This window comes from Bubalus bubalis, chromosome 22, assembly GCF_019923935.1.
Source record: "Bubalus bubalis isolate 160015118507 breed Murrah chromosome 22, NDDB_SH_1, whole genome shotgun sequence".
NCBI lineage: Eukaryota > Metazoa > Chordata > Mammalia > Artiodactyla > Bovidae > Bubalus > Bubalus bubalis.
In genome coordinates, this window is record NC_059178.1 from 59,666,030 (window position 1) to 59,682,987 (window position 16,958).

The window sequence follows — 16,958 nt, forward strand, 5'->3', positions numbered from 1 at the left end:
TCGCTCACCTATGATCACCCAGGCCAGCACCCTCGCTCACCTGTGATCACCCAGGCCAGCACCCTTGCTCACCTGTGATCTCCCAGTGTCCTCATCATCTGTGATCTCCCAGGCCAGCACCCACACTCACCTGTGATCACCCAGGCCAGCACCCTCGCTCACCTGTGATCACCCAGGCCAGCACCCTCGCTCACCTGTGGTCACCCAGTGTCCTCATCACCTGTGATCACCCAGGCCAGTACCTGTGATCACCTGTGATCATCCAAGGCCAGCACCCGAGCTCACCTGTGGTCACTCAGGCCAGCACCCACACTCACCTGTGGTCACCCAGGCCAGCACCTGCACTCACCTGTGGTCACCCACACCAGCACCTGTGCTCACCTGTGGTCACCCAGGCCAGCACCCACGCTCACCTGTGGTCACCCAGGCCAGCACCCACGCTCACCTGTGGTCACCCAGGCCAGCACCCACGCTCACCTGTGGTCACCCAGGCCAGCACCCTCACTCACCTGTGATCACCCAGGCCAGCACCTGTGCTCATCACCTGAGATCACCCAGGCCAGCACTGCTCAAGCAGGTCTGGAGAAGGTGACAACGTCCCCTCTGGCCTGAATCTCTATGTATGCCTAAATGCAGCGCATGAAATGTCGTTCTTAGAAAGTGGCTGCTAGGGACAAAGCTTTAATCCCCGTGAATGCTCTGTACATGGTGAAGCAGTGAGCTGTTGCCCCGTGTTGTGGTGTGAGGGGTGTTAGCTCATCTGAGGGCTTTCCAGGGGGACCCTGAGCAGAGGAGGAGGGACTCGGATCCCCTGGGGGCTGATCCATCCACATCTGTCTAGACCCTGTGTTAATGTGAGTTACTCTTACGCCCAGACCTTTGGGCCAAGGATCCTGCAGGTCAACCAGCGCCATTCCTGTGGGCTCTCGGGTCCGGACCCTGCCCAGTCACCACCCTGGACATTCCCTGACCCTGACTCCCGCTACTGCCTGGCACCGCTGGCATCAGGCGCATCCGAGCTTCTGAATCCCCGGCTCTGCTGCTCCTCGTGCCACCCTTGTGGCCCTGCAAGCCCCACCCCGCCAGGGTGTGAGGCCCCTCCCTGGACACCAGCAGACACCAACCGCACCTGCTGTGCTGCCCAGTTTTAAGTCGAGGTGACGGAGGCGTTTCAGGCTCTTAACCTTGATGAGCTTCCCTGACCCCTCAGGACAAGTTGCCTGCCCCTTGGCCCCGTAGACGCCGCAGGGCCAGCATCTTGCTGACCCGGGGCAATGTCTAGGGAACCAACGAGAGGGTAACTGGAGGATGCAGAGAGGGAGGCGAGATCCTGGGACTGTGGTTCTGTGTGGCCCAGAGCGAGAGGCTGTGACCCAGGAAATGTCTGGAAACGCAAGTGCAAGGAGCCAGGCTGGCCCTGCCCTCACGGCTGCTCCTGCCTGTGGCTGGCAGCTCCGCAGCCTCGTCGCGGACCTGCGGCATCCCCCAGGGCCGGCCTCTCTGATCCTCAAGGACAGAGGACTTGGAGCCCACCCACTGCTGATGAGCCAAAGGCCAAAGGAAAACTGCGTGCAGACTCGCCTTTGTTCCAAGTGTTGGCCCCCCGCTCCCGACGGCTCTGGGCACAGCATCCAGCCCCCAGCCCCTGCTGTGCACGGCCTCCTGGCCTCAGGCTGCTTGGAGGGGATACCCGGTAATGGCCACACTGGTCTCACCCTGCAGGGATGGCTCAGGGAGACCCCAGGACTCATGGAGCCCCTCATAGAGGCCAGCCCTCTGCTCGGGACCCTTCCTGGAGTGGGGGCCGGCCTCCCTACCGCTGTGCTATGCTCACCTCCCCACCCAGCCTGCAGCACCCCCACTGAGGGGGTTCTTGCTCATTCACACCTTAGGAAACCCAGGGATTATGTGCTGTGTCAATAGACAAGATCAGATTTGAAAAGCTAAAATCAAGTTAAACTAAAAGAAGAGAAGAAAAACATTCATTAAAGAGAGTTGTAATTGTTTTCAAGTAAATATGCTTTGAAGAAATGGAAATGTCTGTTTCCTTAACAACAGTGGTTATGATGGTTGTATTTTTGTTGTTGTTGTCCTCTTCTGTGTGTGTGTGTGTGTGTGTGTGTGTGTATAGGTGTGTAGGTGTTCACACGCACTCCCAAGGTTAAAGGATGCCCTTTGTAACAAGATACCTCTGGATATATTGATCAGTGGATGAACAGGCTCTTGATAATTACAATCGTGGTTTGCTTTCTAAGTAATCAGCTCACATGTCAGGAGTTAATCTGCTTATTCTTTCTCATTAGAGAAGGAACTCGGCGATGGCTGAAAGAAACAGGTGACAGCTGGGGACAAAGCAGCCTCTGACAGTAGCAGGCAGACAGAGGGCCCTGGCCTGGTCTCTCCAACCTCCACACAAACAGCAGAGACCACGGACAAGGCAACACTGATCACGGGATTAACTGATCAGTATTGGCAGTATCTGACTACAGCAAGCTAGCAGCATGGCTTGAGGACAGTTGCCCCGTGGAAACATTTAAATGACAGGTTTCCTAACAGAAAGCACCTGCACCACGACCACTGACCTCCGACCTCTGGGGTCACTTCTGCCAACCTCTGCAGGTTAGAGTGTTCCCACAAGGACTAGGATCACTGGGATAAACAATCACAAAATCCCACACTTTTCAATACGTTCCTTCTTCTGTAGCAAGGCCATCTTCAGTTTAAAAAATTACTCTCATGAATTTAATCTCTTTTTCTATTAGAAAAGGCACAAAAAGTGAAATTGCTTGAGTGATGGCAAGTGGGTGGAAACAGGAGACCCACGTTCCCCAAAAACTGCAAGGACTGAAAACAATCACACATTTGTTCTGAGGGAGCAACAGAAAACGTTACTAAAAGTGCATGGGGCAGGAAGGTACCGCTTGAAAAACCCAGCAGCAAAGTTGAAGCAGGAGTCGGTGGCCAGTGTGTGCACAGATCTAACATTTGTGTCAGGGACATACAGCACTTCATTGATACACACGGTTAACAAAATGTGCAAACACTTAATGATCTGCATATTCAAGTTGCTGGGCCAGATTGCAAGTTAACTACAGATGATAACGTGTGTATCTCCTAAATATCACATTTCACTTTTATGAAATAAAAATCCAGGGTCCCTTGGTGTCTAGGAGCCTCGGAGCTGTCTGCCAGTGAGGCTGGTGCTCCTCCTGAACGTTTGCAGAGATGGAAACACGCTTGTGCACGAGCAAAACAGCCAGTCCTGTGAGAGCGTGTGAGATCACCCACCACCCTTCTCCCCAGTGTAGGAGACATTAGAGATGCAGGTTCCATCCCTGGCTCGGGAAGATCCCCTAGAGAAGGGCATGGCTACCCAGTATTCTTGCATGGAGGATCCCATGGACAGAGGAGCCTTGGGGCTACAGTCCATGGGGTCACAAAGAGTCCAACAGGACTGAGCAACTGAACTGAACATAACAGCCTTTGTGGGAACGACGGAAGGCAGACCCACCCGTCAAGGATCCTGGAGGACATGGCCCCCCTCCTCCACAGGAATAAGAACAGACAAGGCCATGGCCACCTCCTGAACTGGCAGGAGGAGGACAGCCGGCCCAGAGAGGCGAACTGGCCCTGTCCCGCTGGTAACTTGGCCTTGAGGAGAAGGGTCTCCAGCTAACCCGGGAATTGGAGGCAACAGCGCTCCAGCCTCACGCCAGCACCCGAGGCCACGTTTGGAGTTCAGGTCGGGTTGAGGTGGAGATTGGACACGGTCCCTTTTCCTGATGGAAACTAAATGTGGGTGCTTTCAAGGTGGGGACCCGAGACCCACCAGGCTCACCAGTCACAAGAGTGGTGTGGATGAGGGGAAGGGGCCACGAGGGGGCCACGGGGCTTCTGAGGCCGCGGACCTCGGCTGGACGCGGGGCCGTCCGTCCGCCAGGCCCTCACAGCTGCTATTTGTGTCTGCGCGGCCTGTGTCCCTTTTTGTTCTGGAAATGGTCCCGTTGTCCTTTTGTGAGTCTGATGGCCTCAAGTGACTCTGAGCAGCACATGCTATTCCACAAGCCAGGGCCAGCGGGGGAGCGCCCGGGCAGCCGGCCGCGGGCCTCTGCCCGTCTGACCACCAGTGCCAGTCGAGGCCCCGAAAGCTCGCCGTGCGGAACGGGGGCCTCACTTCTGCCTGGACCACAGTCCTCACGTGGTCTTGGCACTGCGGGTCCCCAGGAGGCGTGCTCAGACATCCCAGCAAACAGGCAGTCACCTGCCCCCTGGCCCCTCCCACGTCCAGGCCCCACGGCCCCTCCCACATTCAGGCCCCCTGGCTCCTCCCATGTCCAGGTCCCCCCCCCGCCCCGCCCACATCCAGGCCCCCAGCCCCGCCCACTTCCAGGCCCCTGCAGCCCAGTCCACGTCCCAGCCCACCTCCCAAGCTGCTTGCTCAGCTGCCGCCCAGGGGCAGAACGCCTCAGGAGTAAAGGGCTCAGGCAGGCGGTCACACTGGCTGCGGCATCCTTGGTGAAAAGCCGCAGTTTGCAAAGGTGTCTTAGAGAGAGGAGGGGCAGGGGGCGGGGTCCCAGGTCCCACCATCCTTCCTTCATCCACCGGGTGACTGAGCTCCTCCGAGGGCCGCGGGTCGGGCTGTGGGAGGCAGACGACACACGATATGCCGACCCCCACTGGAGGGCTGCAGCCAGAGCAGGCCCACGGACCCTCAGTGCACGCGAAGGGCACTGTCCCCTCAGGGACGTGGCCCCACGTCACAGCCTTTGGGTAGAAGCCGTCCACCGCCCCAGAGTCCCTGCGGACAGGGAGCCTACCCTCGGTGGGGTGTCACACAGCTCAAGTGACACTGAGCTCTGAGGGCTGAGGGCTCGTTTCAGGGCTAGCACAGCCCCCCATCCCCGCGCCGCTCTCTTCTGAGGGGCTGGTCACCTGGGTGCGGAGGCCTGGGGAAGGGCTGTCCGGGCAACGGCCCTGAGCTCCAGGAGCCAGGAGCAGGTGGGGGCGGGGCAGGGAGTGCCGGCCTGCAGGGCTCCAGGGGTGTGGGGAGGCTAGGGGGCCTGTGAGCAGGGGTGATGAGGGCAGAGGGGAACGCTGAGGATGGAGGCCAGGCTCTTGGAGGCATCCAGGTGAGCCGTGCTGGTGGCCTGGACCACATGCCCTGACAGGTGCCAAGTCAGTGCCAGCCAGCAAGTGCTACCCAGGTGGCGCTAGTGGTAAAGAACCTGCCGCCAGTGCAGGAGACACAAGAGACTCAGCTTCGATCTCTGGGTGCGGTAGATCCCCTGGAGGAGGGCATGGAAACCCACTCCAGTATTCTTGCCTGGAGAATCCCATGGAGGAGGAGCCTGGTAGGTTACAGTCCATAGGGTTGCAAAGAGTCAGACACGACCCAGTGACTTAGCACCCAGCACAGTGAGTAAGTAAGACAAGCTTATGTGGATGCTGTAGGCTGGAGACCAGCGCTCTCGGCAGAGAACACACCAGCAACGCGGCCCACCCTGTCCCCGAGGGAAAGGGACAAAGGAGCGAGTCGGTGCTCAGACTCCTGGAGACGTTGGTGAGTTATCACTGCTGCTGCTGGTAAGTCGCTTCAGTCGTGTCCGACTCTGTGCGACCCCATAGACGGCAGCCCACCAGGCTCCCCTGTCCCTGGGATTCTCCAGGCAAGAGCACTGGAGTGGGTTGCCATTTCCTTCTCCAATGCATGAAAGTGAAAAGTGGAAGTGAAGTCTCTCAGTCGTGTCCGACTCTTAGCGACCCCGTGGACTGCAGCCTACCAGGCTCCTCTGTCCATGCCTGGAGTTATCGCTAGACGCCCCTTTCTCTTCTGCTGTTTTCCTCTGATGATCTACTTCATCTTTAGGAAGACGAGGCTCAGAGCAGAAAACCCAGAAGAGGGGGCCGACTCACAGCCACACCCATTTAATTTAAATACTGTACATGTGATTGAATACCATATTTGTATGTGGACTAGTTAAAGGTCATGGGGGCTTCAGGCAGGCCGCCTGGATGGATGGGCTGAGGGCCACCGCCTGCCTGGCTCAGCACCTGCCCTGGGCACCAGCCTGGCCTCTTACGGACTGTTTAACTCCGATGACCCCCCATGACAGCCTGGAGCTCTGCGGTGCTGGGAGCCCCTTCCACACGGGAACTGGAGCCCACAGAGGCTGAGCCTCCCGCCCAGAGGTCTGCTCCACACTCCCAGCTGCTAGGTGATACAGCCTCACTCAAGAAATAAGATGATCCCAGAGGCCAGGACATGGGTCCAGCAGCTCGTGGTGGAGGTGGCGGAGCAGACCTGACACCTCACAGGCACAAAACAAACCTACGCTCACCCTGAGGGCGTCACCGAGCACCTCTGGGAGCTGTGGGCCTCAGCTCAGTTCAGTTCAGTCACTCAGTCACGTCTGACTCTTTGCGACCCCAAGGACCGCAGCACGCCAGGCCCCCCTGTCCATCACCAACTCCCAGAGTTTACTCAAACTCATGTCCATCGCATCAGTGACGCCACACAACCATCTCATCCTCTGTTGTGCCCTTCTCCTCCCGCCTTCAATCTTTCCCAGCATCAAGGTCTTTTCCAATGGGGGGCTTCAGCAAGAAATAAATACAACTGAGAGTGGGGAGAGTGCCCCCAGAGGACTGTCTGGGAACTACAAGGAGAAACTAGTACTTTAAAGACCGGGCTTCACAGGTGGCTCAGTGGGAGAGAATCCACCTGGCAATGCAGGAGACCCTGATTTGATCCCTGGGTTGGGAAGATTCCTTGAAGGAGGGCATGGCAACCCACTCCAGTATTCTTGCCTGGAGAATCCCATGGCCAGAGGAGCCTGGCAGGCGACAGTCCGTGGGGTTGCAAAGAGTTGAACGCAACTGAGTACTTTAAAGACACAAGGTATCCTCTTATTCAGTCAAATGCACAGAGAAGTGATACCCTACCATGTTTCACTGCTCTAACAAATCTGTCAAATGAGCGCTGCCTCTTTCCCTAAGGACCATCCTGGACAAGCCCCTGTTCTCCTGGTGGGGCTCAGAGCAGGGCGGGTCCCAGGGCTGCCATCCTGTGTCTCCCTCCACCTCTGTCTTCCCTGTCCTGGCAGTCAGACTCTCATGGACACAGTGAGTGGGTGGACAGGATGATTTCTAACATCCCTTCAAGTTCTCCACTTGTGACTTTGACTCCATGGTTTTTATCCACCCAGGAGCTGCACTCACAGGATACTGATTCTATCACTTGTCTGCCTCAGGCAGCAGCTGGTTCATAATCAGCAGCTCATTAAGGCTGCCCTCAAATATTCCGGGGAAGAGGTTGTGCAGTGATCGTTTCTGAAGGACTTGGATTCTATCTGGGATGTACTGAGCTGCGTCTGCCAGGGAGGACAGAGTGGCTCCCTCATCTTCGGCTGTTACTGAACTGAGATAGAATTTTAGATCAGTAATGACTGCTGCTTATGGATTTTGTAACTCAATCTGATCATCATAGCATATTAAATATCACTTAAATAGCATCTCAAAAAGATTTCCTTGTGGAAGGTTCTTGGAAATTAAAAAAAAAAAAAAGCAACTTTTTTTTTTTTAATGCTACATGAAGATTCTCAGGGCAATGTCTGTCTGTGGCAGAGTACCTTCCAAACTTGGCCGGGCGTTATCTCAGGCCACACAGAGCTCACAGGTCCTCCCCATCCAGTGGGGAGCCTGCTTCCGCTTGCCATGGGCTCTGGCACCAAGGGCACCTCGAGCCTCAGGGAAACTCATTATCCAGTTGATCACTATTTGCATATGAAACAAATCACCAACACGCCATAAAAATACCTTGAGGTCACTGACTGCCACGTGATCGCCTGTGATAACAATTTAAACAGGAAAACACCCGCGCAGTGTGCTAACTACAGCTCTGCCTCCTTCGAGGAGCACGCGCAGGAGCACGCGCAGGAGGAGCACGCGCAGGAGGAGCACGCGCAGGAGGAGCACGCGCAGGACGAGCACGCGCAGACGTCTGTCTGAAAACAGCAGCGGTCAGTGCGGCAGACGGGGGCGGGGCGCCTGCAAGCCCCCAGGCGTCCGCTCGCCAGTCACGCACGGTGCTTCTGTTGTCACCTCCACGTGCTGGCGAGGAGGCCGGCACACAGACAGAGGAGGACGGACCTTGCCCCGGACCACATGGCAAAAGGTGGGGAGCGGGAGTCGATGCCGCCTGCCCTGGACAAGGAGCAGCTGATGAGGTCTCACTTCCATCAGGCAGCTGGGAGCTCCAGGTTAAATGTCAGATTCAACTGCAGCAACTGCTGCACAGTCAGCAAATGTACGCGCGGCCTTACTTCATCTCCACCTGATTCTTTTATGTTTCATTTCTTTGTGTGTTTTCTCAGAGTAAATTAACTCTGGCCTTGTAAAATAAAATCACATATATATGCTTATATATATATACACATATGTATGTATATATTCTTCTACCCACTTAAAATAGTGATAAAGAACCCGCCTGCCAGTGCAGGAGACGTGAGAGATGTGGGTTCAATCCCTGGGTCAGGAAGATCCCCTGGAGGACAATCCACTTCAGTATTCTTGCCTGGAGAATCCCATGGACAGAGGAGCCTGGTGGGCTATAGTCCATGGGGTCACAGAGAGTTGGACACAACTGAAGCAACTTAGTATGCATGCATGCCACTTAAAAAATATATTTATTAGTAACACATAATTTATATGCTTTATAACTTTATACTTGTATGTGCTGTGCTGTGCTTACTCACTTAGTCATGACCGACTCTTTGTGACCCCATGGACTGTAGCCCGCCAGGTTCCTCTGTCCATGGGATTCTCCAGGCAAGAGTACTGGAGTGGGTTGTCATGCCCTCCTCCAGAAGATCTTCCTGACCCAGGGAACAAACCTCTGTTTCCTGCATTGCAGGCGATTCTTTGCCAGCTGAGCTACCAGGGAAGTCCTTATACTTATATATATATACTCAAATGTTTCTAATGTGACTACTTTCCCCCTAGACATTGAACCTGAACAATTCTACGTGCGTTATGTGACCTGATGTGGTGCGGCCACGTTCTCAGGATCCCATGACCCTGTGAGCTGCAATAGCGTCCATCCAGGCTGACAGGACTCTGCTCTGACTTCAGAGATGAGCGGCATGTCTGGAAGGGACCACGGTAGCTCTGGAAAGAGCAGGGCTGCCCTCTCTTGGAGACTTCTGTCCTCTGGGCATCGTCAGGGAGACCTGAATCTTCTGCCCGCCTTGGCTGAACCACCTGCCCTGCTTTAGTCCCCTGACTAGTGAGCTCTGGGGGAGGGGTTGGGGTGAGTGTCTACCTTTCTTCCTGCCTGGATTTCCAACCACAAGGCTAGTTTGTGCCGAGTGTGTGGGTGTGAGGTTCAAAAAAAGCCCAGTAACTGTCCCACCACAGAACACCCTGGTTCCCCAAAACCCAGGCAGCTCATGGTTCTCATAGGGTGTGACTGAGTCCTAAACTGTTTCTTCCTCTTTGAGTGACCAGGCAAAACAGTCCCAAGTGTTTCCACCTGTGGCCCAAAGACAAATTAGAGAAAGATTTCCAAGAGCGCTCCAATGAGTTACTAACTTAGATCTAAATCATTCAGTAAAAATTTTCCAGGAAATGAAAAAGTAAATATAACTGCTAAGTAAGTCTGGGGCTTCCCAGGTGGCACAGTGGTAAATGCAGGAGACCTAGGTTCGATCCCTGGGTCGGGAAGATCCCCTGGAGAGGGCGTGGCAACTCCCTCCAGTATTTTTGCCTGGAGAATCCCATGGACAGAGGAGCCTGGCAGGCTACAGTCCATGGGGTTGCAGAGTCCGATATGCCTGAGCCCAATAAAGTCTGCAGGTGCTCCCCAGAGATGGAGGAAGTCCCTCTGGTTTGAGTTGTGCAACTCATGGCTTCAGGCATGTGAGCCTGGCACTCAGCACATGTGCGGGGTCAGTGCCGGTCAGAGCCTCTAAACTCTCCGTTGGGCCTCTAAGTAGGACTGTCACAGAGCTGTCTTGACCTCTGCTGGGACTCTGAGGACACGCATTCCGCGGACTTGGGTTAGGAAAAGGCTGATGGCCTCCCGGCACCTCTCACCCATCCCTGAGTTCTCTGACACGTGGACAAAATGATGCCCAGGAGCCTGAGGAGCATGGTTAAGTGGCTGCTGGTGACTTGTGGCTCATGGACCATCATGGGAGCACAGTAGCTTCTTGTGTTTAGGGAGTTTCTGTCTGGTCAGGGAAAGACCCAGTTGCTGATTTGGTTGGAATGACATTTGTATACACTTCAGAATTTGACAAGAATTCATATATACGTCCCCCAGGAGTAGACAGTCAAGACTGATAGCCAAGATTATTTCAGCCTCTTTCCCCCTCATCACTTTAGACTGGGTGTCTTTGGCCCCCAGGAAGGCATTAGGCTCTGGAGATTATATGAAGTTCAAAAGCAGACATCTGACAGCCCCGCAGGGCCCACATCTGCGTGACTCAGGAGAGCAGAGCACCAGGCAGGGGGGCCTGGGAGGGGCCCGTCCCCGGCCCCCATCCGCGGCCACACTTCCCCCCTGCCATGACTCAGCCGTGACAGCAGCTCTTGCCCGGAGGCTGACAAGCAGGGAACTGCTCCCCAGTCACCCCGATGGGCTGAGAGCCTGGCCCTGAGCAGAGCCTCAGACCAGCAGATATTTGAGCTGGTCTTACTGTTCAAGGCACCGGGAGCGCACAGTCGACAAGACAGGCAGAAGCTGGCTGATGGCACGACTCTTCCCAGTAAAAAGCAAATCTAGCTTTGGACTGGGATGTTTGCACTTCCATTGGTTTTCACATTCAACTCTAGATAATAAAAGACTCTCCAAATTGCAGATGGATCTGAGAAGGTTAAACAGGGCTTCCTTTCAAAGTACTTCAGGAATTATACCACATTTGTAACTTAAGGAAAAGGCTTATAATAGATTTTTTTCATATCATACAGACATTATACACATGTGTATATCAATAAAACTGTGTGTGGGCATGCTGATAGCAAAAGAGAAGGCTGATGTTGTTATGAATAATCCTAAAAGCAATTAACCTGCAGAATAATGATAAAGATGATGCTTACTTTAAAAATAAGTGAGCTTAGCCAAAACAACTCTAAAAACTTGCTCTTCTTTGTATGTAGAACCTAAAATTGGACATTTCTGTTTTGTCACTTTCTTTTATGTGTTTATACACATATGCAGTTGGAATAGAAGACTAAAGACACCTTTTAATCTAGAGGATTACAGGCAGCTTTAGTGTTAAAGTCTCTGACACTCAGAGGCTCTGTACAGACTCACAGACTGTGCCCCCCTCTAGACCCCAAGGCACGCAGGCTGCTCTCCAGGCAGGCTGCCCCCTCTCCCTCTTCCTCTGTCCCCATGGAGTGCAAACCCCACCACCAAGAGGCGCTGGGCTGTTCAGGCCCCAAGAAAACCCCCAAGGAAATCAGCACACAGCAATGGCTCCTCTCCCGCCTGCCTATCTTGACTCCACTACACTAATCCTCAGGGCTTCATCTCTGGGCCTTTGGGTTGATTTTCATGGAAGCTTAAGATACTGAGAAAGTGGGCAGTGGTAGTATCTCTAGTTCCATCCTTCTTGTGTGCCGCTCAACAAGGATGGGATTATAGAAAAGGAAAGGATTTTTTAAAAACAGCAGATAAATCGGGAACAAAATAAAAAAAAAACAAACTGGGGTGGATTTTCCTGCCTGACAAGTGAAGTGTGAACAGACTCTTTTTTGGAAATAAGCAGAGACCCAGCCAGACGCTGTGGGGAGGCCTCGTTCTGTGACCGTCAGACCTGCAGGCAGGGCTGACAGAGGCTAAGGTGTGTCTTAGCAGCCAGAGAATAGCCCTCCGTTTTGATAAGCGAGCCACCAGGAGCCAGCCTCTAGGAATACAAACACGTGGAGCAAGGAGCGACACCCAGGGCAGGTCTGCTCGAGTCCCAGCTCGGCCTGTGGCCCTGGGTGGGCCACCAGGGCCACCATCATGCGGCGGAGGGGACCCAAGAGTGAACATCCAAAGATCGGTGGGGACCTGCCCGTTCACTCCTGGGCTGAGAGGCAACCTCTGTCTCTAGGGCGACGAGTAAGTAAACTTTTACAGAAAACATATTTCCCAACACCTCCTGAGTCACTGTTGGTAGTTAAAATAAACACCAGCGGGTCCAGGCCCTGGGACTGCTGCCCTTCCTCATTAGATATTTCTTATGTGCACTGTTACCACTTCTAATGTCCACACCCAACTGATCAAATAAATGATCGGAGAAACACCGTATAGTAAGGGAAAACCTGGGAAGTTTCTGGTGTCTGTGGGCACAAAACAGCACGAGAAACCCAACCAAGAGCACAAGCAAGATGGAGACGGGTACTGCAGGTAGCCAGGGCAGTCTCATATGGGGGCGGAGGATGCAAGGGTGTTCTCAGGAGGCGGGTGGAGGGAACTTAGCCTCCAGGTTTCTGCACAGCCTGCTCTTCTAACAATGAGAACGGATTCTCAGTTCACTCATGCAATTAAAAAATAAGACCTTCTCCAAATGAGAATGTGTTTGCCCAAGATCACCACAGGAAATCACATCTTCTCATGTTCACGTTACGTACCAAACACATCACTGTCTTCCGAGATCTCCCGGGAAAGGTCACGAGTGTTTCTCTTCTTATCATGTTCTCCTCTGTTAGTTTCACTGTCCTGGGGGGTGGAAAAAAAAAAAAAAAACACAACATAAACTCTTAAAATAGTCTAATATGTTTTCCTCCTGACACATTTTGGAGCTGATTAACAAATTCTCACATCCATCCTCAAGGTCTGAGGTGGAATTTCAGTTCAGGGTGTGGATTTCTGTACAGGATGTGGAATTCTGCTTTGTTTTCTCTGCCTGAGCAAGCAAGCATCCGGAGGATGTATTTCCATACAGAAGACACTGAAATGATTAAACACGCTAGACATCATCCCATGGATCTCAGGAATGTGGCTACTTGGTCCCTGTTTTGGACTGTGAGCTGAAAGCATGGGAAGGAATTGATACCAAAACTGATTCCCTTGGGCTCTAACTCTCTCCCAGTGGTAGCCCTGGGAGAGGACAGGACGTGGAGCTACTGACTGGTTCAAAACTGGGACAGGAGCACATCAGGGCTGCCTACTGTCACCCTGCTTATTTAGCTTATATGCAGAGCACATCACGAGAAAGGCCAGGCTGGATGAGTCACAAGCTGGAATCAAGATTGCCGGGAGAGATATCGAGAACCTTAAATATGCACATGATACCACTCTAATGGAAGAAAGTGAAGAGGAACTAAAGCACCTCTTGATGAAGTGAAAGAGGAGGGTGAAAAAGTTGGCTTAAAGCTCAACATTCAGAAAACGAAGCTCATGGTATCTGGTCCCATCACTTCATGGCAAATATATGGGGAAACAATGGAAACAGTGACAGAGTTTATTTTGGGGGGCTCCAAAATCACTGCAGATGATGACTGCAGCCATGAAATTAAAAGAAGCTTGCTCCTTGGAAGAACAGCTGTGACCAACCTAGGCAGCATATTAAAAAGCAGAGACATTACTTTGCCAACAAAGGTCTGTCTAGTCAAAGCTGTGGTTTTTCCAGTAGACATGTATGGATGTGAGAGTTGGACTATAAAGAAAGCTGAGTGCCAAAGAATTAATGCTTTTGAACTGTGATGTTGGAGAAGACTCTTGAGGTTTCCTTGGACTGCAAGGAGATCCAACCAGTCCATCCTAAAGGAGATCAGTCCTGAATATTCATTGGAAGGACTGATGCTGAAGCTAAAGCTCCAATACTTTGGCCAACTGATGTGAAGAACTGACTCATTAGAAAAGACCCTGATGCTGGGAAAGATTGAGGGCAGGAGGAGAAGGGAACAACAGAGGATGAGATGGTTGGATGGCATCACTGACTCAATGGACATGGGTTTGGGTAAACTCTGGGAGTTGGTGATGGACAGGGAGACCTATCGGGCTGAAGTCCATGGGGTTGCAAAAAGTTAGACATGACTGAACGACTGGATAACAGCAGCAGCCCTGGGGGAGAGCCACTTCTAGGGTGCAGGACTGATACTAATATCCTCGACCCACCTGGACCTCTGAGGGGAGGGGCAGGACTGGCTGGGTCTCCATCCTGTCTCCTCTGGGAACCTGCACCCTCAGAGTTGGAATTTCTTCCCTCCCTTCCCCCACTCCCTCTGCTCTTTTATGGAGACCATTGTGCTCTTTTTTGGGTGTGGGGGGACCCCTTGTCTTTTTTCTTGTTTATGTCAAATTTTTTTTTTCCTGGGTGCTTTTTGAATTTAAAAATTTAAGTGCACAAAATAGATGTGGTTCAGTTCCTATTTTAAATCAATTTTATGGTATTTAATTATTTTCCTATGAAATGCCTGTGCTTGACATCAAATTCAAAAGGCACTGAAAAGGTCACGGGGAGACGGGTAGGCTCCCTGGGCACCTCCCAGCTGCCACCCCGCCTGCGGGTGAGCTTCTAGCCTCTGTCTTCCTCAAAACAGCCTGGGCTCATTGCAGCCATTGCCCAAGTTCACTCCCTTCCTCCTCCTTTTTGTGTTTATGTAAATGCTGCCACACTCTGGATACGGCTCTGCTTCTTGCTCTGTCACTGAACCAGGAGTCCTGGAGAGGGCGTCCCTGAGGACACGCTGTCCTGGTCAGCAGGGACCCAGCCCCGCGTCACAGCATCACTCTTCCCAGGTGACCAGGCTCTTGCCCATGACCCTGTGACCTGTTATGACTGACGCTGCCTTAATCCTTGCCCGCTTGCTCAACGTTGCACAAGACACATTTCTGGAGGCTGAATGAGTCAAACTGTAATCTTTTAAAGACAGTGCCTAACTTGGCTTCTGGCCAGACCATGGGCAGCCTGCCTCGCTGAGCTCCCCTCCCTGCTGCTTCACTCTCTGGGCTCCATGCACACTTCGCATCGCTATCTTTCAGATCATCACGTCCGCCTGACCTGGGGGTTCAGGCCCTCACCGAGCTCCACCCAACGTCAGTGGCTTCCCTGCCTCCAGTCCCCTTCTTGTGTTCCCCCTCCCCCCATCCTGTAGAGCTGAGCTGGTCTCTACTGTAGACCAATATGCCCCATCCCTGTCTCCCCACCAACACTGTAAACTTTTTGAGGATGGGGCCTTGCCTGATAAATCTTTCTAGCCCCAAACCCAGCACAGTGCCTGGTCCTCCGCAAGTGCTGGAGAGAAAACTTCAATTTTATGCTGTTTAAGAATAGCTTGAGGGCAGGAGGACAAGGGGACAACGACAGAGGATGAGATGGTTGGATGGCATCACTGACTCGATGGACATGAGTTTGAGCAAGCTCTGGGAGTTGGTGATGGACAGGGAAGCCTGGCGTGCAGCAATCCATGGGGTCACAAAGAGTTGGACACGACTGAGTGACTGAACTGAACTGAAGACTAGTTTTAAATGGCTAAGTTCTGTTTTAGCAGAGGGAGCCAAAGGTAACGTAGTATGCATTTTTTCATATCTACCTATTTATTTTTAGAAGAGAGTAAAACCTGGAACAGAAAGAATTTTGTGATAGATTCATCAGCTATAAATTCTTGTTATCTGTGTTGGTTTCACACGTCCCTTCTATGCTGGTACCAATATCAGGTGCTGTGCTGTGCTAAGTCATCTCAGTCATGTCCATCCCTTTGTGACCCTATGGACGGTAGCCCGCCAGGCTCCTCTGTCCATGGGATCCTCCGGGCAAGAATACTGGGGGGGGGTTGCCATTTCTCCTCCAGGATATCTTCCCCACCCAGGGTTGGAACCCGAATCTCTCCTGCATTGGCTGGTGGGTTCTTTACCACTAGAGCCATCTGGGAAACCCATCAATATCATTTCCTTCACTAACTACAAAATAATAAGCTTTATTGGAGAAGTGGTTAATTCAATACAATTTAGCTGTTACTATAAATTGTTGTGGATATTTTCCCCCACGTTTTAAAATCAGGATGCTCCTGCAAAATCAATGATGTCTTCTAACTAGAATGGACAGTGTTTTCCTTCTCGGTAAAACTCAGTAAAACAGTGCTGAGGGTCAGGGAGGATGGTTCAGAGGAAAAGCTTGATATTTCAAGCAAATTACTGTGCTTTCAGTGAATAGAGGCTTATGATATGGTCACACAGCTTCCTCACATCCATGGGTGAGGCTGGAGTGGCATCGTGCTAAAGAGATGCTTCGTGTCTCACACCATGCCTCATGCAGCCTCTGGGCTGTGGTAACAGGGCGCCCTTCCATCAGAGTGCCCACAGGTGCAGCCCCCGGCGGTGATACAGGCAGGACCAGGGAGGCACCGCTGCCTCCGCCCGCACCTTCTCCCTTCTCCGTACCAACCCTCTACTTGAGTAAACATCTCTCCCCCACACCATGGAGCACGAGGGTGTGTGGAAAGTACATGCTGCCCTGGGAAATTTACTGACTAATTTCTGTCCAAAGAAAAGAACTTGTTTCCGAGACCCGATACTGCTGCTATTCGTGAGTATAAAAAACATCCCTATAAAGAACACATTTTCAATAAGTGAAATGTCCATGCATGACACAAAGAAAATAAAGGTGATGTGCCTCAAATGGGATGAAATTTTCATGATAAAGAAGAGCTTCCTGTAAGTTATAAAATGTGATAAAGGGCTCAACCTGTAAGAGGGTCAAGCCCAGGACATGGAGACCCCAAGTGTCCTCGTCCCAGTGCGTCCTCATTCTTAAATTGTGCCCGTGACTGTAAATCTCTGAGTGTGTGTCAAGCTGTTAGGACTTCTTGCAATATTTGTGGCAGTTTTCCCTTCCATCAGTCTAACAGTGTAAGAATCCACTTACTTTCCCCTGTGAATTTTAGGGGAAAATACAACAAGCAAAACTCCCATAATCATCAAGGAGATTCATTATTCAGCAACGTTGGCACAATGTTCATCGTAA

At 52.3% G+C, this 16,958-nt stretch overlaps 1 protein-coding gene across 4 annotated transcripts in view; it reads right to left on the minus strand.

Moving 5' to 3' along the window:
* The window catches only part of LOC102398056 (myelin basic protein), a 105,825-nt gene that overhangs the window by 49,215 nt on the left and 39,652 nt on the right, over positions 1-16,958 (minus strand). For all 4 annotated transcript variants that reach the window (XM_025273403.3, XM_025273402.3, XM_006059339.4 and 1 more), the window contains one exon: positions 12,622-12,709. In XM_025273403.3, coding sequence (XP_025129188.1) covers positions 12,622-12,709 — 88 coding nt within the window. The remainder of the gene's footprint in view (positions 1-12,621; positions 12,710-16,958) is intronic.